At 39.1% G+C, this 23,990-nt stretch overlaps 1 protein-coding gene across 4 annotated transcripts in view; it reads right to left on the bottom strand.

Moving 5' to 3' along the window:
- Window positions 1–23,990, bottom strand: part of LOC137188333 (spermatogenesis-associated protein 16-like) — a 114,938-nt gene that overhangs the window by 39,905 nt on the left and 51,043 nt on the right. For all 4 annotated transcript variants that reach the window (XM_067597956.1, XM_067597955.1, XM_067597957.1 and 1 more), the window contains exons 6-9: window positions 20,781–20,928; window positions 11,427–11,579; window positions 9,413–9,540; window positions 293–460 (exon numbers count right to left, since the gene is read on the bottom strand). In XM_067597956.1, coding sequence (XP_067454057.1) covers window positions 293–460; window positions 9,413–9,540; window positions 11,427–11,579; window positions 20,781–20,928 — 597 coding nt within the window. The remainder of the gene's footprint in view (window positions 1–292; window positions 461–9,412; window positions 9,541–11,426; window positions 11,580–20,780; window positions 20,929–23,990) is intronic.

The following is a 23,990-nucleotide window of genomic DNA, read 5'->3' as shown; positions in this document are numbered from 1 at the left end:
AACCCACACTTTTATATTGTTGCTACTATTGGTTGCCAACTAGAGTTGTACTAGTTTAAGAATAACTTGTTATTTTAACTTAGATCAAACTATGTGGATTTGTTGTTTCTGCTCCTACCACTGCCACTAACTTCATTTGATATTAAAGCATTCTGCAGCCCTTACACCCACTGGATCTCACCCAGGATACAAGTACATAGAAAACACACACACACTCACACACATGCTCACATCCAACCATAGACATATTTCAGCTGTTACCCACCTACATGCAGACTATACAGCTGCTTACCAGTGTGTTTTCCTGCTGTGTGCTGATCTGCGGCAGGTAGGGAGCGGTGGCGAGCTGAGCCTGGCAGCGGTGCAGTATGGTGCTGTGCTCTCTGTGGTAGCCCAGTTTAAACAGCAGGCTGCTATACTGAAGCCACTCAATCAGACCTGAGCCCGCACACACACCTGACTGGGGGGGAACACAATGTAGAACACACACACAGGTCAGAGGAGTAGCATGTGCAGAGATACAAGCATGTGTATACAGATATTAGCCACTCTAGTGGCATGACTCTTGGTTGGATAGATTGCCATGTTTGGCAAAGTTTTTGGTGATATTCAAGATCCCCAGAGGATGAACCCAATAGCTTTGATGATACCCTGACCAGCATGGTCAAAGTTTCAATTTGTACAATATTTTGGTTTAATATCTGAAAAACTAATGACATTCCCATCAGCCTCAGTGGTAGTTTGTGTATAATGCTAATTAGCAAATGTTAGCATGCTAACACACTAAACAAATGATATCTGCTACACCAGTATGTAAACAACTTTTATTGTGAGCAGGTTTGCATGCTAACACTAACATTTCGCCAGCCAGAATTTCCATACCAAAGTATATCTGATGGGAGGCACTGTCAGCTTGTTTGATCTGTCCATCGGTTCACCTACACACCATTTCCTCTAACTGTCTCCTTGATATTTTTCTCAGGAGTTGGTGGAGACCAAACCAGAGCTAAAAGGAGAGTGAATATTGAATGGTAATATGTAAAAAGGCAACAGTTTTCCAACATGTTCGCTGTATCGACTTTTTAAGGTGATAATATGTCGATGTTGTGTTTATAATTGTTGCCCCAGTGGCCAAAAACAACACTATCATTGTCAGAGAACTGTAAAACATACACAACTTTCTCCTGTTCTTTTAAGAACTTTGCAGCCCTAATTTGTTAGGAAAAAATAAGACACTACACGAGATGTCATGAAGTGTCTCTTGACATTTTGACCTCTCTGCACCATCCTTACAAAAAATAAAAAACTATGTACTACTGCCACACACATCTCTTCACACTTTGATGCTCACAAAATGATAATCTCTTTATCCGAAGGGTACCAAAGACCTTTACTCTGAAACCTCCCTCTCAGTTTTTACATTAGCTTTACTTTGACTGCTGTGGATCACAAATATTACAGCCTCACAGAGCCACTGGCTAAAGATTGTAGTCTGTAGTTATTTTCAGACCAATCAGAGTTATTCACACAAACTGCTGCCAACCTGACAACTCTGTTGCCACATTTAGCAGATTTCAGACGTTCTGAAAAGTAAATTTTGACAAACAACCACAGGGAGCATTGTTAATGTGTTTACTCCCGGAGCATTTGGTGACAAATTGGCACAGCTGATACTGATGCATGTAAATGTGTAGCCTACTACTCGCTTGACAAATCCATAGAGATATCATCACAGCACCTCCTATACACAAAGCAAACCTGCTGCTAAGAATAGATTCTTAGCAGAGAGGCAGATAGTATTATATGCAAATTAGCATATAATGTCATCTGGCACCTTCTCCCAACTTTTCAAGCAGCCAAAAGCTAGTCTCATCGGAAGAGAGTTGGCAGTACCTGGTCGGGGAGTCGTGCGGAGCAGGCATGGTGGCGGGTGTTTCAGATTACAAAGCCAAAAGAAAAAAGCTGTTTCTTTGTTCATGACAGCAACCGTTTTCTCGGGTGGGAAGTGATGAATCCATTCCATACTATTTGTCGGCCATTTCTGAGGGAGGCCGACGGAGCTGGCTCGCTTTTAAAGGCGCCAATAATTACTGCAAACACACATACACAGATGATGCCTAAAATGAAGTGCCAGCAGCGCCAAGCCAGTCTGTTGGCGGAGCGGCTGGATGACACCACCTCATAATGTCTGATTAATGTACTGGCAAGATGGATGAATAGAGACTTACCTGCCTCATCAATCTGCTCTGGTTTTCTTTCTTTCTTTCTTTCTTTTTTTTGTTTTCATTGAATTTGGTTAATTGAACAGAGAAATGTGTGTCGTTTGGTTCTGGATGTTATGACTTATGAGGCTCATCCAAAAATTCAATAAGAGCAACATGGGCCAATTTATAATCTGGATTAAGGAGTGCTTCAATTTCAAATTCACAATAGCTAGTTTACATCTTTCTTATTTGTCAGTGTGTTTACTACTGTGTGCTCATCGTTTCATACACACACACACACACCACACAGACAGTGCAGAGATATTACATTGATCCCATACATAACATCTCACTTGTTTGCCGTCTCCCACTCCCCCTCCCATCTGTCCTGCTGTGAGACAGTTTTCCACCAGTTTACCACTCTTTGATGTTTGTCAGCTCCTACTGTTAAGTTTGCTCATTATGTCTTTTATGGCGTTACGCCGGGCTTTTGAAAGGCAGCCCGCTAAGCTCAACAAAAGGCTTCAGAAACAGAACAACTGCGCTAACACTATCAATGTGAACAAGGTGACACAATGCATACGGATACAGGTATTGGATACTGGTTCAATAATGTGTAATTGTTATCTGTATTGACAACAAAAGGCTGTTGAAAAAGGCCGCTGATAGGGATTGATTACAAAAAAAACTATCCAACTGTGGCAAAATCTAATTGAAGTGACCCAGTAATCCATAATAGTGTGACAGCGACACACGATACAAGGACCCTGAAACTGAAACAGCTAAATGGAATTCAGCCATCATTCATTTGATTGTTTTCACCTGCGCTTTTCTTACTGTCACATGTTAGAATATCTTCTGTTAAAAAAGTTTGTCGCTACAACAAACTCAGCAGGGTAGAAAACCAGAGGTCATATGATCAGACAACAGTTTAGCCAGATTATGTGTTTAGAGGTAAAACTTTTGTTACTTTATTGGGGAAGAAAGGCAAACAACAGGTGATGTATGGGCTAGGAGAGGAGATAGACAGATAGGACTTTCATTTCTTCATCTCTGCCACTTTTTATGATTGTTGTTTTTTTTCTCTTACTCCTGAAAGATGGCATTGCTCTTTCATACTGAGACACTGACATACTGTAGATGTGACATCACTGCTACTGACATCTATGTTTGACCACTTCTAATGTGTTCAGTAACTGGAATTAAAAAAATACAACAAACCACAGCATTAATCCAAGCCTTTAGTTAAGAGGTCATTTGTAGCAGTGGTGGTCTAAAGGTTAGAGAAGCGAGCTTGTGACCTGAAGGTCGATTCAGTCCGTGGACCGGCGGGATAAATCTGGGTGGGGAAAGTGGAAAAAGCAGCACAAGGCCCTTAACCCCAACTGCTCCAGTGGAGCTGTTCAGTGGCCCGCAGCGCTGGTCAGCTTCCAGGTGTGAATGTGTGTAACTGTGTGAATGTGATCAGGATGTTCCTGCAAAACAGAGGCTGCCTCTCAGTGAAACTCCCCTGAAAACATAAAGGTTAAAAAGCAAAAAAATTCTACACCAGCAGTACCAATGATAATGTTAGGGGAAGCTTTTGTCTGGTTTCTGAACATAAAGACTGTAACGACCTTGAAAGACATCTGTTTCTCTTCCTCCTGTGGAGTGGACTTATAGTTCTGCTGACAATGAGACCTCACAGGGAGGGTCAGTATAATATGTCCCAGCTTCAACACACACACACACACACACACACACACAGGCTCTGCTCAGCCCAGCAATAATTAAAGAATAGGTTGGAAATCTTAGCAGAAAATCTGTCATTCTTCCTCTGCCTTCTCTTTGTGTTCCTATTCCGTTTTGTAGGACACACTCTTCTCCCCGACTCCCAGATGACTTCTACCTGGTGGAGGTTAATGGAGTCTAAATGACACTGGCATGTACTACCACAGACATTAGCGCACACACACACACACACACACACACACACAAACTGTGTACTCCCTGAGGTCTGTGTGCTCTACTTGTGACACCACTGTTACTGAGAAAGTAAGAGGAAAAAAAGGGAAAGTCTGATGGATGGATGGATGGATGGATAAGAGCGGCTGTTCACAACCTTCACACAGAGTTCACCGCAGATTTTTTGATTTTTTTTTTAGTACATAGATAAACTAGGAAAAGCTATTTTATCACTCTGCAGTGTCTCCTGTGGCTGCCTGAGGACACACACACACACTTGCATCCACTTCCAAACATGAAGTAATGCTCCATTAGGGAAAATCCAGCCTAAAAACTGTCTGCATCAAGAATAAACATCATGTTTTGGTGTCACTCCTTTAGAATAAATGTGCATAGGATTCTGCCATTCTCCAGCATGTTCAACAAATATACAAGTGTAATAGATCAGAATGTATTGCAGCCAAAAAATAATTCTACACTGGCTACAACATTGGTTGCTTTATTTTTCCCTATTCACATACACATACAATCTGGATTAAATGAGCAAACAGATGAGCAAATATCTAACTCTGTGTGTAGTATCATGTTTGTCATGTGAAACCTGAGTGCAGTGAGTACACATCTCTTCTCTTGGGGGCGCCGAAAGTGACTAAATTAGAACAATAAATAACTAGTAGAGAGAACTAAACATCATACACTGATGAGATCTAGCAATGTGAGAGGTTTGGAGAGAAAACTAATCTAAAGAAAATGTGACTAAATGTAAAATTAAAAAAAGACCCACAATAAAATCTAAAAGACGCAGCTTTTTTCAGTTTGGTACACAGCTTTCTGTGTTTCAGTTGGCGACTTTCTTTGTTTTGGTATAGGTGACTGATTTAGTATGCAACTTTTTTTTTCTTTTGATGAGTGATTTTTTTTTGTTTTTTTAGATGACTTTCTTCAGTTTGGGATGTGGCTTTCTACATTTACTAGATAGAAAGCCACGTTTAGTAAAAAGCTTTTTTTTGGGGTTTGCTACAAGACATGTTTTTGCACGATTTTATTGGATGGGCAGCTGACTCCCAGTGGTTTGGTAACTTTCTTTTGTTTGGTAGGCAACTTTCTCTGGTTTGGGAGGAAGCTTTTCTCATTTTGGTACATGACTTTCTTTGGTTTGGTGTACAACTTTCTTCTGTTCAGTACAGAACTTTTTGATTCAGTAAGTGACTTTCTTCGGTTAGGTGAGCCCAGTGAACCAAATACTGGCATGGCATCACTCATAGATTTTTTCAGGGCCTGCATCTAGATATAATGTAACTTCACATGTGCATTTTATTCAGTCAGTATTCTGTATACACATGCTCCTATTATTTTAATACTTGGGAACATCTTTCTAGTCAGAGTGCCTAAAAAGCAAACTTGCTGTAATTCACCCCAGTGCTGTATAATGTCCTTTGAGTACTTTTGTGTTTTCAATTTATTCATTCCTCCTCATCAAAATTTCACAGGTACTTCACACACACAGGTACACTTAATCTTGATCGTACCCTCTTACCATCAGAACAGATCGAAAACGGAGGATAAAAGAAAATCAGGATTTCTGTTAGATCTGATTTCTGATGTCTTTCAAACAGATGAACTATTGGAATGTTTCCTGTGGTCTCTTTTAAGCACAGTTCAAGGAACACTGAATCTGACAGCGGACCGAATGCTGGATCAAAACATAAAGGTCCTTGGTTATAGCTGGACAGGGAGGGAGAGGGATTAAAGCCTGTGTGCAGGTACCTACAGTTGTGGTATCTGTGTTAAGAGGACTTTCAGTGGAGCTTTGTTCCTTCTGCAAATGGAAACACTGACCACTACACTTATACAGACACCCATGCAGATATTCCTGCACTTACACTATTAAAAATAATTTTACATTTCCTTTATAAATACCTGGGGTCCTATTTATAAATGTTGAATATGCATAAAATGGGGCCTGAAAGAGGCGTTCGCTACGTCCCACGCAAAAGTTGTGATCTATAAAAACAAACTTGGCTGGAGAATGTGCACACCCGTATGTAATCTCTGACCCATGTGTACGAACATTTTGGAGACGGGGGAAATCAACGACAGATGGTGAGGTGGTGAATTGAAGCCAGATTGTATAATAATCCTTAATATCAAACATTATAGATCCACGTTATCATAAACATTCAAACCAGCAGTGTTATCTGTACTTGGGCTCAAAGTGAGCAATAACTATTCCATAAGCATCTTTCAATTTGAAAGATATAACCCAACTCAGATCTTAAAGTCCGCTCAACATTTAATCAGCGTTGTCTCACCCGGAGCGCAAAGGAGAAAGTCAGTTGTGGAGCAGCGCAGCAACTGCTCAAATGAATGATGTCAGGATGTGGCAGTAGGCTTTCCTTTCTCTGATATTAGCTAAGTGTGAATATAGCCAACTGATTCATTTTCACCTCAGCAACGTTAACTAACTGATGAAATTATCATCAATGATTGTAGAAATCCAAGATGACATCAAATAACTTAACTTAGATTAACATAACTGAAAACTAATTGCAGGACAGAGTGTTAATAGATTTTTAATATTTCGTCATACTGTGCATATATCACCAGGTATGAGTTTAGTTTCCATGTAGTTTATGTGTGTAAAATCGCTACAGTAAACATGATTGTGTTGTCAAGCGCAGAGACACTGGAGACACACCCACTCTGCCTTCTTTCAATTACCACTAGAGGTTAACTGAAAAAATATTTTTTAACTATACTTATACTTTGTTATATCATATTATATACATGTTTTCCCAGAGCTTTCAACAGCATCTCATGGTCTTCACTAGTGGATGGAGTTTGCTCAGTTGTCATGGAGAAACAACATAAAACTGAGCAAACTCCGTCCATGAATGAAAAGTGTGGTACAAATTAAATGTATTAATGTTATTATTTACATGAAATAGTCTACAATTAAGAATCTAAAAACTTATATTTGAATATGGAACTATCTGTTCAAACAATAAGTAAAAAAGTTACAAATCTGACCAGTTATTCAATATTATGAGTACTTGACCGTTTTTGATACTCTGCGGACACATTTCAGTTGCCAAAAAAATAAAATTGAAAACTACTGTCTACTACTGTTGATACTCATTTGATACTCTAGTTGAGGCACATGTTGAGGCCATAGTTAGTAGTGCTGTTGAATTAGGTTGCATTATATGTGATAGATAGATAGATAGAGTTTATGTATAGTCACCTCAAAACTGACTATAGAGTTGAATCATCTCTGACTCTGTCAACATGGAAGGATGTTATTACTACAAGCTCTTGTATTGGGTTATAAAACAGTGTACAAAAGTGTTGTATATATTTCTGGTCACTTAGTGTATAAAGAAGAATGTTGTCATCTTGAAGCTGCACTAATTTCTTTAAGCAATATTGCGATCATAAACCTTTACAGGTCTTAAATTGAGTTCTAAAATGAATAGGGAGCCAATGAAGAGAGGCTAGGACTGGGGTAATGTGCCTGTACTTTTTAGTACCAGTCAACATCCTTGCAGCTGCATTTTGGACCATCTTTAGGCAAATAACTGAGGACTAGGGAAGGCCTAAATATAGGGAATTGCAATAGTCCAGTCGTGATGTAATGAAGGCATGAATTACTGTTTCCATATCATGGAAAGACAGAATTGGCTTGAGTTTGGAAATGGTTCCTAACTGATAGTAACTATTTTTAACAACAGAACTGGCTGTTATCCCCAGAACCAGGGGATAACAGCCAGGTTTTTTGCATGACTTCACAAATGGAGTGAGGAGGCCTAGCTTACTGATGAGATGGCTTCTGGTCTTAAAGGGACCATAGATAATCAATTCAGTTTTGTTACGGTTTAGCTGAATGAAATTATTTGTCATCCAGCCTTTAATGTAAAGGAGAGGCTCTAGGGAATCCCTAGATTTCAGTGGGAGGTAAAGCTGTGAATCATCAGCATAGAAGTGACGGGGGCAGAGGAAGAGGAAAATGGACCTATAGCCACTGAGAATGTCCTATGTTTAAGATAGGATTTAAACCAGTTTAGCGCTGTACCCATAATACCAACCCACATTTCAAGATGTGTCAAAAGGATGTCATGATCCAAGATCTAGTAAAACCAGGATGGTATTTTCCCCAGAGTCAACAGAGAATAACGGATCATTTTTCACCTTTAACAGAGCTGTTTCAGTACTAGGGCTGGGTGAAAAATCAAAATCTCATATCCCAATAACAATACCTATCCCGATATAGCACATTTTAATCCAATGAATAAATAGTTGGTCCGCCCCCTCCCTCTCCCCCCACTGGCTTAAAGCTGCCTTCATGTGTGCCTTTACATAGCATGCAGGTGTTCTTGATTCAGAGGTATGACAGAGATCAGACTGATCAGAGCTGTAAACTCTGCCATGAGGGAGGACAAAGACATTGCCAGGATGTGGGGAGGACATTTCTCTTCGTTTGATAACGTTAAAAGTTAAGTTAGACTTTTCTGTCGGCTTCCCGACTTTAAAAAAAGATGAGAGAAAAAGAGAGAGAGAGAGAGAGAGCAGCTGTGGTCAAGTGAGCTAGAGAGTGAATGAAGAGAGGGAGCGCTGGTAGTGAGGAAGCCAGTGAATCAGATCAATAAAACTTTATTTTCTGATTGTTTCACAGCAGTTACGTTGCACAAACACCCCCACACACCTCCACCTCAGGTTTTACAGCATGCAACTTTACTGTTTGGTTCAGTCTCACCGCTATCATCAATCTCTTTTTCCAGCAGTGAAAGGCAGGTAAAAGCTCTGATTAACTGAGTGTACATCACCTGCTCAACACCAAATAGCAGACAAAGTCAGCTAGTTACACTAGTAATCACATTCAGCAGCTAAAGAGACGGATATGTTTTCGATCAGTTGGTGGAAACCAAAACAGAGCTTACAGGCATAGTTGATATTGGACTTCCATTCATCACTGATGATCCTATTTGCAGGATGTGTGAACAGGCAACTATGAACAGGCAACTGTGTGAACAGGCAACTGAACATGTTAGTCATTTAACTTTATAAGGTGTTAACAGTCAGTGTTTTTGTTGTGGATAAAAATGGCTCTCAGTTAAGGAGAAAAAAGTCCTCTACATTATGCAATTGATGAATAACCCACATGTTTTTATTTGTAGGACTAGTCATATATATTTCTGTTTGGCAATAACTTCCCCCAGACTCATGACACTTGCATGAGCTGTTTGTGTGTTTGTTGTTATACTCACATTAATTTGGGTGGCCTGCATCAGATCCAGGACAGGCAAGATCTTCTCATACTTTTCACATAACTTCCAAGTTTCTTCCTCGTCTATCTTCTTTTGTTGCTTGGGACTCAACAACTTTTCTTTCCCTCCTGCATGTTGTCACATCGCAAACAAAACATTATTACTAAACTGAGAAGAACTCTGGTTACAGCTACTTGAATGCCTGGACAACGTTCAATTTACGTCCACTACAAAAGGTCATTTTTCCATTTAAAATCTGCCATATCTCTAGAAACGTTCTTGATTTGATATGTTATGACAGTTATTTGAAACTTGTTTATGTAGCGTTTTGGAACATTCATAAAAATCTCACTCAACTTCTCCTCGATATTTTTAATGAACCTATTTTTTCCCTAACTGAGATTCAAGTGACGTCTCAGTAGCTGGCCTCAAACTGAGTAAAACATTTCCGTGTATTTGGAGATCACTGTGATTTCAGCTGCAGCGACTCAGATAAGCTTTGCCAGGAGCTTACTGAACTCATCAGACATTCTTGCCATTGTTAACCCCTGTATGCTGCAGGCCATGTGACTGATGACTTACAATACTACAGACTGAATGGAAAAAGCCGTGCCAGCAGGCATATAGTTTTCATGCACTACAAAGCCATGACAAACACACACAAGTCTTAGCCTGGTAATAACTGGGCACCATCCTGCATGCCTGGTAAATACAATAGCATGGATCTTTGGGCTACTTCTTTTCACTTTCAGATGCCTGCCCTTTTTGGACAGACAGACCCATTATCTACAACCAGAGTGGCTCTGACCCACTAAATGCAATCTTTCTAAAGAAATGGGGGTAATGAGGTGTGCTGGGACACCCTGTGTGTTGTAAAGTGGGTGGGGTGGTATGTTAAGCCTGTAACATACTTTAAATGTCACCATGTGAATGTTTATGCAGTTACACCAACGTATGGTTTCTTCTTTTATTCATTTTTAAATCAGAAATAGTAGTTTTTCATTCAAAGGGTAATTGCTGTTAGTTACAACTTGAGTCTTCATTGATGTGGCCATCATTTCTTTCAGTTGCTAGATGTTCCAACTGACTCCCATTCAAAAAGCGTCAACTTCTCTCTAGAAATACTAAGTCAATCATTTTTTTCAACGAGTCATTCTGGTCTCAATCTCTAATTTCAGACCCTCTCATAAGGCTGCTGGTGGTCATTTTGGAAATTGTTGCTTTGTTAATAAGATTACTTATAGTAGCTTTGATGTCTGCCATGTAGGTGTTGATTGACAGCTGTGATTGACAGTTGTCTCACCTGCTGCGTATTGTTGCAATATTTCACTAAGTTTAATGTGATTACGATATCTGCCTTGTTAGCTTGGGTCTGAGGTAGTGGGAGGTGTTTCTAGAGTGTGAAAGGCAACACCCCAAACTCCTTATCTGGAAAGTCCTGGTTTCAAACGGAATAGATGGTGCTGACCAGAAGCTGCAACTCTGGGCTGCAAACCAGCTCCAGTGCAAACCAACATCACACCTCACTACATCCATCTTTATATACTGTCTATGGTTCCTGCACATGCTCAGTGGCGACCGGAAGACATGATCACTGTTATTAGTGTTTGGAGCCATTCCTAAACAAACTACTGTGACTGTAATCTTCATGATGAAAGAAAATGTCACCCAATGCAACAGTTTGGCTTAATAATTGGTACTTAATACTTAATACATAAAAGTTTTTGGACAACAGCAGTTAGTTTATGGACAACGGAGATATATCAAGCTTTGAATACATACACAGTACTAGGTAGCAGATCATTTCATTTTTGGTTTGGCTCTACACATGAGATTTGTTGACACTAAGACAAATGTAGAAAATCACCTTAACCTAATTTGCACTGCCTACATTAAGTTTGCACCTATTTGTGCTGTCTGGCTGCCTCTAAAATGAATGTTCAGTCTGAATGCACCTTTAAAGTACAAAGTAGTGAATGTGAAGCTCAGGTAACACTTGTACGCACATACACACCTGTGAAAGAGGGACAGATCCTTGAGTGTATCTTCTTGAGGAAGAGGCCATCCTCTCTTCTCCTAAAGCCCAGGGTAATGAGGTAATGCTTAGGTACAGCTGGAACAGACAGCCAGTCAGTGGTCTGGGGGAGGACATGGCCTCCTCTGGGGTCTGAGGAGAATGAAAGAGGAGGACGAGGAGTACAGGTCAGGATGGTCAGCATTGGGATCTGAATGTATTTCAGAAGTCAGGCATGTTGATTTGCCAAAGGGAATGCAGCTCTGCTTATTGTAGTGTGGCCACTACATTAACATTTACCATGAGCAGTGAACTTTACAGCTCCCAGTGTGATACTGACTGTTATTTATGACCAAAGTCAGGGCATGCTTACCTCTCTTCACTCTACAACATATTATTTGTGTCAAGTTAAACATAAGGCACATAAACAATTTTAATAAGCCCTCGTCAAGCTACCACATTAGTTATTTTGATGCTTTATTGAAAAAAAAAAAAGATGAGGAAAGCCTTTCAGATGGTAAACATACCTACCAGTGGTTGTCATTTTCTAAAAGCCTGGATTCATTTGCTGTTGCAACAGTATTTAATACAATGAAGAATTTCATCTCGAGGAAAATCCTGACACCAAGCAGAGCAACTAGAAAGACACCAATATATCTCTCATACAACATATTCATGTTACTGACAGCTGGATTGTCACTGGATAGAAACTTGAATTTGTTTTGGTTTTATGGCCCACAACTTTATTGTTTAGTTTCTCACCACTCTTGTCAATCTTATTTCCAGCAACAGCAGGCGGGTGCAAATTCTTGTAAGATGTTTCCCACAGGAGTCAGTAGAAAGAACACCAGAACCAAAGGAGAGTGCATATTGGACTTCACCATGGACTTCATCATGGAGTTCATCAGGTGACCACAACACAACTACAAATGAATCTTAATGTTGATGTGAGTCTGCTGGATGTGTAAAAATGCGCATCCAGCAGAAAAAAACTGATAAAAAATGTGAGAGGGCGCTCCCAAGAAAAACAGCAGGATCAGTTGTTCATGCAGGTTCCCCAGGACAACATGTATTTATATTCAAGTGACAGAAGCTCTCTAACTGCCAGTCAACACTGTTTTTTTTAAAAACACTGACATATTGTAACCCTTAAAGTTGGTATGGTGAAGTTAAAACAGTTGCTTATTTACACATGCAGCAACTTTATTATTCATTTGGAGTCGTGTTTCTGTCCATAATATTCGCTCTCTTTTAGTTCTTTGCTAAATGCTCCACTATGTCCACCAGCTAGTCTACAGCTAACTGTGTCTGTTCACCGTTTGGTGCTGAGCAGGTAGTTTACAGTGGGTTTTTAGAGCTTTTTCTCTGAAAACAGCTGCCTGCTGTGATTGAAAACGACACTCTAAGAATGCTGAGAGTGAACCAGAACAGTAAAGTTTCAGCTGGACAGTTAAACAATGAGCTTAAACTTGCTATAAAGCTCCGTAAAGCAGAGGAGAGCTGCGGAGTTGCTGTTAATGTTGTCCTGCCCATTACTGTCAATAGGGGCGTTAGATCAGAAAACACTATACTTCATCAAAATATGTTAGGGCTGAGTATTTTTTGTCCCAGAGGGACTTAAAATAACTGACAACTCACTTTGTTAAAGATGGCTACAATGACTATGAATACGACTACTACTTTGACCTGGTTTTAACTGGTCTGGATAGAGAACAATTGTTAAAAAGTCAAAAGAAATGCAAGGAAAGAAGAAAAGGAATAACCAAATCAATATAAATACATATTCTTTGAGTCATGTCATTGTCATATTCTTTTTTCTTTCTATCCTGACCACTGAGTACATCTGTTAATTTCAGGGAAAAAAAATGTTAGAGGTTTGAAATTCAGTTCCAGCAGGGACTCAGAGATGGAGTACCCTCCAGATGAACTAGATAACGAGAGAAATTCAATGTGTGATGAATGGGACCTCAGGAGAATGTTCATGTTAAGGTCTGGCGGACAGTGCATAGTGAAAGTGGAGGAAGGAGAGAAAGGAGGGGGCAATATTATCACTTACTGTATTCAGAATGTTACTGTGAAACGTGCAGGCGTGGCTATTACACAGGAAACTACTGTGAATTCTGATTTTGAACGAGGCCTTATGAGATTTTGAGCTTTTGTGTCATTCCTAGTCCTTTTCTATGCACCGATTCAGTTTCGATAGGCGTTGAAATGTCAAATTTTGTCAACTAAATAACTGGGTTTTTTGATATGATAGTGAATGTTATTTAATCGTACGAGCCAAATAGTGTTAGTTGTAGGTCCTGTTGTCATTTGTATGTTTTTGTAGCCAGAGCGAGGACTTAGCATACAGAGATACGTTAGCAGTTGCTCATGGTAGGTTGAAGCAAGCTTATGTATTAAACAAGCTCATGACAGTTGTTGGTTGTAGTGTTAATTGAGCTCTATTAGTGTGAGACATTAGCTACCCTGTCAGAAAACTTTTGGATTTCAAAAGGTTTGGTCATTATCTGTTTGCTTTTCTTAGTGTTTTCTCTGTCCCTGCTATTCATCTTATTTTAAAATGTGAATATAAACAGTTGGTTGAACTTCAGTTTTTGTGCTGCACTTCAGTTTGATCACTTCCCTCACTAGCTTAACTAGCTTATTTAATGATGTCCTGGGAGCACTTCCAAAAATCAATAAAAAATGGAAATGGCCTGTTGCTGCATCACACTACACACCCCATACACAGCCTGCCGGTCAGACAACAGTGTTTTCAGTGGGAGGCTCCTTCAGCTCTGCTGCAACTGTTACAGGAGGTCATTCCTGCCCACTGCAGTAGCCATCTACAATGAGGGGGAGACTCCTCCACTGAGTGGCAATGCACTATGAACATTTTACATTTAGTTTGCACATTAATTAATGTCTTGCCTTAAAGTTTTAAATTCTATTTTTATTCAACTTTTTTTTATTAAACTTGTTTTTATTTAGTGCAGCACTTTTTGTATAAATATATATTTTTGGTAATTCACACAAACCTCTTGTGTGTGTTTTTGTAAGCTACGTGTGTTTTACATTTTTTTGTCATTTATGTGATAGATGCTATCTAGCTAGCAATCTATAACTTAGTAAACTTATAAACTTAGTGATGTTTTACCATTTTAATAGTGAATGTAATCACTTTCTATGTAAACAAATTCCAGTTTTGTTTTCAATTTGTTTCCAAATTCCAGTTTAAATTTTATAAAGTCCATGAGTGAAATATATCTTCTTGCCAGTTTATAAACATACAATACTAAGCTTTTCTTACTAAATCTATATATGAGCTAATACAACAACTTACATTAGCAATTGAAACAGACATTTTAGCTGGACACAAGTTAAATAGCAAGTTATTTGTATCTGTAAACATTTAAATAGTCTGAAAATCATTTGATATCATTCAGTAAGTCATTCCAAAAGTAAAAACATCAAGCTGCTAAACACAAGAACTGTTTAATATAAAACTTTAGATCATCTGAGACACACGCTTTTTCTTGTGCATTATAATTGCAATGGTTTACAGTTTACTCTGAAATAGACACAATCAGCGGTGTAGCACTGAGATACCTGAAAAATATAATGTTGGAGACAAATCATGTATAGAAATGACAGTACAATCAAGGCTCTGCAAGCTGTCTGAGCAGATCCATTCAGCAGGGCAAATAAGTAAATATTTACAAATATTCAGGTTCAGTGGACATCAGGATTTTTTCAGAATGTAAACTGCCATCCTCTATCAGCATCCTTATGGATGATCTCACCCTGTGTTTTCACAAGTGCTGCACAGGTTTGAAGGATTTTGTCCATTTTGTGTGCCCATAGACTATATAAAAATAACGCATGTAGTCACCATGATGTTACCTGTTGGGTATGGACTCCCGTTTTGAAGCCTCAAGTTTGGCATTTTGACCATCACCGTCTTGGTTTTTTGGAGCCAGAAGTGATGAGAAGTGACCATATTTGGCCAATCACAAGGTAGCTACACCCTAAAGCTTTATGTGAGAGCATATATTAAGTGTCATTAGGGACACCAACTGAAGCTACTAACAAGAGTTTGCATTAGCTAGCAGGAAGCCATTCAAACATCTAACCTGCAGATACTAATCTCTTGACAAGATGTCGCCTTAGAGGTTTTAACGGTGCTTCATAGCCCAGACACTTCTCTGGTATCAGGTGGTCTTCTGTAGGTCTTGTGTGTTGAAGTGAAAAGAACAAACATACGGTTGCTTCAATGTTTTTTTTTTTTTTTTTCAAATTTAAAGCTTTTAACCGCAGGCGAAGGGATCCCTCATTCTTTGAAGGGGGATGAAGTTTGTAGGGCGCCTTTTGTTTGCACCAGTTATCATGGTAACCTCTAACTGCACAAACAATTCCAGTTTTCCTCAAAGCCATAGTTGTCCAAAGTGTTGTTGTGTTTGCTGCTGTGGTGAAACAAAAGATAGCTCGACACAGGGCTGGGCAATTAATTGAATTTTATTTTCAATTAGGATTTTGGCTTCCAACAAGTATGAAAACAAGATAATTGAGATAAAATGATTATTGTGCTGCATTCCGTCTCGCAATGATGATCTGGTTTTGTCTTGTGTTATAAATCCAGCGCACCACTTTCCTTTACAGCGGTGCGCTTTCGCCCCTCCCTTAAAGCCCAAACTCACTCTCACTGGGGATCCACAGATGAAGTGAGACGTGAGCAGCACATTAGAGCATTTTAACTGTTTAATGCACACCGACTCCGACCTTCGTTCAACGTCTCAGCTCTCCAGGAGCTGCAGCTGACAGACGGCTGCTTCTGTGATCAGAGAGGACAGCAGCCGCACACACTGCCTTCACCAGGCTGACTGACAGCAGAAATTTACTGAACCAAAATAGTTTTCATGTCGGCTCCGCAGGAAGAAATCAACAGTGTTTGTGTTTATTGATTCATTGATTTTATTTCCCCACCCACAGTAGTGAGTGAGGGGAATCTGCCTGTAGTGAAACAGTGAAACATGACTGGAAGTGCCTGACTGGAAGTCTTGCTCAAAAAACAAAAAAGTAAAATAGCTGCGTCAGTATATTTGTTGAAAATAAGGTGAATAGGTTTTCCCCATAGCGGTGCTTTAATATGAAGAACACTGGTAAATAAAGTTATAAGGTAAGTTGTGGCCTTAACGTCAGCATCATGATAGTTATGGTCAACTAGAGAAATGATAGTGTTATGGATTTGGGCAAAGGTAGAGGAAATTAATCTTAAGTTAATACCTGGGCTTGTTCGTAGTTTTTTCCCCTGCTGTTTGTGTGTGTGTGTGTGTGTGTGTGTGTGTATGTGTATGTGTGGTCTGTCATAGGTTACTTTTGGGGACAAATTTCAGACTTAAGACCAGTTGATTGGGGACAAAAGACGTGTCCCCAATTGTGTGAAAGCTGATTTTTGAAAACTGACAAAAATACTTGATTTCTAAACCAAAATTGCACATTCTTTTGAATTTGTTTTTCTGGATTTTCGTTGAATAGATCACATGATTTCGTTTTTCGTTTTTGGTTTAAAATGAAAAAAGGAAAAAACCATGTGACTTCTTTTTTTGGTTCCAAACGCAAAAATGAATCAGCCTGATGTCCGCAGACCTGTTCGATATTCAATCCAAAAAGGAATAACGATAAAACGAATCGGCAAAAACGGGCTGGGTTTGATTGTTTTTTTGTTATTTGATTCTGACACCAAAAACAGTTTACCATTTTTTGTTTTGAAACAAATAACAGATTTACCGTTTTTTGGTTTTTCAATTACAAATGAATTAGGAATTATCCGATGATACCCAGAGCTATTTAGTGATTTTTGTGTGTGATCCGAATATGTTAACTTGGTGTTATGAGGACAGTCTGCTAACTATATCCAAAATCACAGGATTACCAGTTTTAAATCCCTGTTAGCCCTGTATTTTGTTTTTCTTAATTAAATAGCACACAATGTTCAACTGTAAATTCAGTTTGTGTGAGCATGTGTCTAAAACGGCCATTTAGTTTATTTGGCACTCAAAGCTGCTAACTATAAGTACCGTTGTGGCGTGCCTGAATGCTCTCGAATGTGTCACAAAGCAAATGTCTAAGTATTTATGTTTAAATTTACAGCACATTACTTTTACACTGTATTCTACCGGAGCATACTGCCAAATCACATTAATATGATTGCATAACTACTGTAAGGTCACAGTATACAGCTGACATTTCACAATAATTTATTGTAAAAATGATACTGTAACTTACTGTGAAAGTAATGCAACTAGTAGCCAGTAATTTACTGTCAATATACAGTCCAAAGGTGAAAAGGAGAAAATGTTCAAATGGATTGGCGATGTGCTAGAAGGGACAAAGAGGAGGAGGATTGAGGAGTCTGGGGTTTATATGGGAGGATTTATGATCTGTGGTTGTGAGGCAGACACTTTTCTATCTCTCCTACTATAATTTCATTACAATTCTCAGCGGAGAGTTTGAGATTCCTGAGGTGGAGATGCCAATTCCGAAGACTCTGCTGATGCATTCATGTGTTTCAGTGGTGAGTTCTGAGAATTTCATCAGCCCTGGTTGCTTATATCAGTCGAGGTGTCCTGAAATAAGAACATAATGGTGTACGTAGAGGCAAAGAACATCCTGCCTCCTAGTAGTGTCACAAACTTGTCCTGTCCTGTGATCTGTCTGCTATTTCAGAGTTGAATTACTTTTGGCTACACTATAAAGTTTTGGATTTCTGTAACTGTGCTGTGGTGGAGTTTCATTATGTTTGGTATTGTTAGAATGTGTGTTTGTACTTGTATAGGACTGTAGAAGAACCATGCCTGCCAGGGAAGACTTAGGGACATCATTAGATTATTAATAGTGAAGCATCAGTGTTAGAGCAGCATGTTACTGTTGTAGCTGCTGGAGGTGGAGCTAGTTTACACTACTTTATATACAGTTAGCTAGTTTAGTCCAGTGGTTCTCAACCTAGGGGTCGGGCCCCTTCAAAGGGTCAGCAGATAAATCTGAGGGGTGGTGAGATGATTAATGGGAGAGGAAAGAAGAAAAAACAAAGTTCTGATACACAAATCTGTTTTCAGTTTTTGGACTTTTTCTCTAATCTTTGATTTTTGCTGAAATATTGGATCATTTGAACATTTATTGAAATGAAAGCATGTGAGAAGTTTAGAGGGAAAAATCACTATTTGGTGGAGCTGTTAACAACTCATAGACATGTGAAATGTGACCCCGACTACACACTGCTTTTTGTAAGACGTCAAAAGACAAAAAGGTTGGAAACCACTGGTTTCATCTTTAACAATGTGTTGTATTTTAAAAGCTTGTTATATTATCCATTGTGTCAAATCTTCATCTGAAAAGTAACTAAAGCTGTCAAATAAATGTAGTGGAGTAGAAAGTACAATATTTTCCTCTGAAATGTAGTGGAGTGGAAGTATAAAGTAGTATCACATGGAAATACTCAAGTCAAGTACAAGTTCCTCTAAATTGTACTTAAGTACAGTACTTGAGTAAATGTACTTAGTTACTTTCCACCACTATCTGCAGCCGGTGTCTGTACTCAGAGATCATTTGTGAGAGAAGAACCTCCACTCTGTACATTTACTATAGGACTGGGAGTATTTGCAGTCCCAACAACTCCAACACAGTGATACATCTTCTCTATAGCTCATCTCATCAAATTCATTTACTTTATCCAGTTAAACTTTCATTCATATCAAATCAACCATTTCAAATAATCAACTTATTAATTTTGAATCTGGACCTTCAGTATTTGGATAAAGTAGCTCGTGAAAAATAATGAGTGCTATTAGGTTACTTGTGTTATTTTAATGTGCCACATATTTAATCAACATTGCATATCTTCTGCTACTATGTATAAAGTATAATTATTTTTACTATGTATGCTGAGCCTCTTACACATAAAAAACACCACTTGGGTGCAATGTGTCTACATCATAAGTCAACAGAAATCAAAGTATTGTCTCATAAAGGGCCATTTGATCTAGTGGAGCATTCAGGTAATATGGGAGTCAAAGTAAGAGACCTGCTCTATGTCAGACAGTTTCATCAAAAAAAGAGATTAAAAAAAAAAAGCTAGCATATGACTCATCATACATGTGTGGTTATACTTATAACAAGATCAACAAAAGTCTCTAGAAAATGATTCTGGTGAAGACAACACCTTATATCAACAGCTACAAGTTTCAATGATAGACGCCCAAGTGGTGCCAGCAGTATTCCCCACGTCAAGTGAATGCAGCATACAATTCCACTTGTGTTCTTGTCTCATCGGAAGAACAGTAACTATACGGCTCATTACTGAGCATGCATGTCAGTATCGTCATATATGAAAGGATGTAGCTTGTGGGTGGCAGTACACTCCCGATGTAAATAGCAAAGAGAAGTTTCATTTAACTCCATCATTACTGTCTCCTGACAGCAGTTAATAAGGAAAGTGTCCTCATCTCCTCATATGTTCAAGCTAAGCTACATTTGATCCTACACAGACAGCTTCTGCAACAGGCTGCAGAGGTGGTATTTATTATGTTTCCTAAGTTGTATGGAGCTGTTGAGAGAGAGTTTGATGTGTATGTATAGTATGTGTATTATATCAACATACAGTGTATTTCTGTATCAGCAGTGTATTTTGCTGATACAAATATCCGCAACTTTTTTTGAAAGGAGTAGAAAAACAACTTAAAACTTTTTTTTTCTACTCTATGTAGATCATAAACCCTTGAATATAAAAACCAGAAGAAACGCAGCTCCCCGTTTACTTGTATTTGTTTACAGGTCAGTCTTACCCGGTCTTATATGGTGGCGTCCATGCTGCATCTATGTATATATGTCTATATGTTCAAGACCCTGCTCTCACCTCAGCCCTGCTCTGTCATCCTTTACTCTCTGCTCATCTCAACTCCCCCCCGCCCCCCCTCCTCCTCTCCACTATCCCCCTCTCTGCTCCTCCTCTCCTCTCTGACCACTTGTAGTGTGAGATGTCTGGGGCCTCGGGCCAGCCTTGTTAACTTGGCTCTCTGAGACCTTTCCTTTCCACAGCTCTCTTTTCTACTCAGCTTTATTTCCCCCTTTTCCTAACTCACTGCCTGGAAAACTGATTCACTGATGGACTGACATACTGACTTGGCTGACCTGCTGGCAAACATAGTGTCTGCGGGGCTCCTCTAACCGGCTGAGTCGACAAGAGACTGGCTGACTGACTCACTGCTCACCTTGTCAAAAAGGCTGCCTGTGAGTGACTGTTTGCATTTGTCAACCGGGCTGCCTGTCTTAAGATTCAATAAAACTGGATAATGCAGGATTTGACTTGGAACGCACCTGTGTATATGAAATCAGTGAAGGTAGGGTGATACTTCATGAAGGCCTCTTCTGCTTGGCTGATGTCCTTGTCTGTAAGCTCTCCAGTGTAAGGCGTGTACATCACAGTGACATCCTTCTCTGTGGCTTGAGCTTGGTACAGCATAGCCTAAGGCAGGGAGAGAGAGAGGGGGGGGGGGGGAGTGAAGTGAGAGAGTGAAGCTTCAGGGCGTTCTTGTGCCTCTGTTCATATCAGTCCAAGCTGTGCTCACAAGGATGTAGAATTGATGAGTGTGTGAAAGTGGGAACACTTTGCACATCAAGGTCCTGGGTTTGAGACTACAGATTGAATATGGATTTACAAAATTCAGCACCTTTTTAAGTTCAATGCCAGTGGTCCCAAAAGAGCTAAAAGAGAAACTAGAAAGCACTGGTGGAAGAATTATTCAGACCCTTTACTAGTAAAAGTAACTATATCACATTGTGATAACATATACTGTACGTGAACTGTAACAGAACATACATAAAGCATCAAAATTACAATGATTCATTATGCAGAGTGTTATATAATGAAAAATATATATTGTACTATTGGATTATTACTGATGCATTAATATGTAAACCTCAGTATGCTTCAGATGAAGTGTTGACAGCCTCTAAAACCCTCTTTCAGAAGGCAGAAATTATGTGTCTGACAGTTTATGTAACTTTTAATAGCAAGATACACATCAAGTCCCTGGTTGAGGTTAATTCAAGGGCAGCAGACAGACATCAGGCCCCTCAGTGTGATTAATTTACTGGAAGTACACAAGATACACATCATTTCCTTGTTTTGGTTAATTGCAGTGCAAAAGAGATGTTATTGTTTTGGTGGTTTTGAATGAGGAGGGATACTGTTTAATTGGAATGAAGAAGTTTATGTCATTACGAGATGTTATTAACCTTTTTTACTTGTTAGTGGAAATTAGTTATATTGTTGCTTCTAATTCAGATAAACATTCCCTGCTTTTGGCTCATTTCAGTGCACGGACTGTTACCTCATCTTCATTAATTTAAGTGTGTGCCATTATCCACATTTGCAAGATTAATTGCATTATGACTATACACAATACAGAGTTGTTGGAGAGAACCTTTGAGTGTAGACATTCAGAGCAGGTTTTAATAATTTTGCCTGTAGACATGGTGGTTGGATGACACATCCTACAACCTTGTTTGAAGCATACCGAGGCCTTAAATTGAACTATACAATGTCAGGTTTATTTTTTATTGTTTATTTGGATACCCATTTGCTGTTCCCAAGGTAACAGCTAATGGGGATGCTGTTGGCTGGTTTTCACTTCTAACACTAGTTATGTGGCATAAAGATCCAAGAGCATTTCTTAAAAACATGACAGCAACTCTTCTCACTGATATGCTCACCTTTTAATAATGAAGAGAATGAGTTAGTGAGGTGTGACCTACAGTGGTGGACAGTAACTAAGTGCCTTTGAGCTACTTATACTTCACATATACTTCTATGCTATATTATACTTCTACTCCATTATATTCCTGAGTTAAATATCATACTTTTTTCACTGCTCCATTTATCTGAATACTACACTTACATTAGTTAGTTACATTTTTCAATACTTCTACCCTTAACTGGATGAGGACATCTTATCTAATAGAATAGTTTTTAGTTTACAATAGTTTAGTTTAATAGTTTTAGTTGATCAAAAACAATTTTCAAAGAGAACGTTTAACTCATCCACACTGTTCAATGACATATACATTGTGTTATCATCAGCAAGCCTAGCTAAACTAGCTTTACTCTAAACAAGTGGAATATCAGTGGGCCCAAGCAGCTTCCCTGGGGGACCCCACACTGTACTGTCCTCACATTGGAGAAAACTATTCTATTAGATAAGTAGCTCCTCATCCAGTTAAGAGTAGAAAGGTAATGAAAAAGGTATGATATTTAACTTAAAGGTATGATAAGCACACACAAAATAAACATGCCAAAAGAAAAAAAATCTGAAGAACTACTACAAATTTAGTGGTATTGCTGTCCCTACCATTCCCACTGTAGGGTATTGAACATACACAAGCTGAGGCAAATGTGTGTGTTTTCTCTTTTGCCAAGTGTAAAAACATCAGGAAATAAATCTTCAGTGGATTGGGGCAGAGAGAAAACATGAAATAGACACATGATGCATCTACATGATGCTGGAAAGGAGAAAGAGAAGAATGAACACGATGAAAGAGGATCCATGCTACATACAGAACCATATCTGGCTTTCTTGATCAAAGCAAAATTAAATCTAAGGCAGAGGCCAGAAAAAGTGTGATTTCTGATGGTAATAGTGGTGGTAGTGGGAAAGATGAAGAGTTTTTTTTAAAGAGCCCTCAAACTGAATGTGCACATCGCACCCACACATCCACACTGCATCTTCAAACTCACTTAGTGTGGAGACGGGGGGTGAGAGAAGAGCGGAAGTCTCTTGATGTGCTGTGTACTAAAACCGCTCCTTGCACTTATCTCACATCAAGCAAATGCAAATGAACAGGCTTGGATGGCGAAAAACATGCACATCCACACAGACGGGCACATTATCCTTAAGACAGTCATGAACACAAAGAGAGGGCATCGTTCCAGGTGGAAGCATCGAGGAAATGTTGTGTTGGGAGCTGAAGCCGTTTCCCTCACCTGTCCTCACGCAGAGAGAGAGGACGAAACAAAAAAGGCTAAACAAGAAAAAGGAAGAAACAACAGGACGAAAGGAGTCTGAATTGAGTTCTGTCACAGAGGATTTCCTTTTACTCTGCCTTGCTCCTCTTTCTTTTTTCACATCCAAAAACAAGTCCTGCAGTTTCCTCTGTTCCCCTGCTCAGTCCTACTGTGTGTGTGGAGTAGTTGTGAAGCTGTGGCGAGTGAAGATGATACTTTTAGCAAAGTTTATCCTGAGTGACCGATGGCTGCATTTCACCAAAAAATTGTAAAATCACAACTTACTCTCTCCACTAACAGCAGCTGAGGGTAAATACCCATAAATAATTCAAAATAAAAAGCACTCTTTTTTTAAGATAAATTAAAGCTGCATATATTAATATACTGTATTTATATTAATGATGGATCAAATCACAACTTGTACTGTAAAAGGGTTTGCTTGTAGTGACGAACCCACAGAGAATTATCACCCGACTCTGCAGTTCCACTCAGCTCTACTGAGCTTTGTAGCATCTTTCAGCTAA

Source organism: Thunnus thynnus, chromosome 8, assembly GCF_963924715.1.
Source record: "Thunnus thynnus chromosome 8, fThuThy2.1, whole genome shotgun sequence".
NCBI lineage: Eukaryota > Metazoa > Chordata > Actinopteri > Scombriformes > Scombridae > Thunnus > Thunnus thynnus.
Note: the sequence above shows the minus strand (reverse complement) of the source record. Positions and strands in the feature narration are given on the sequence as shown.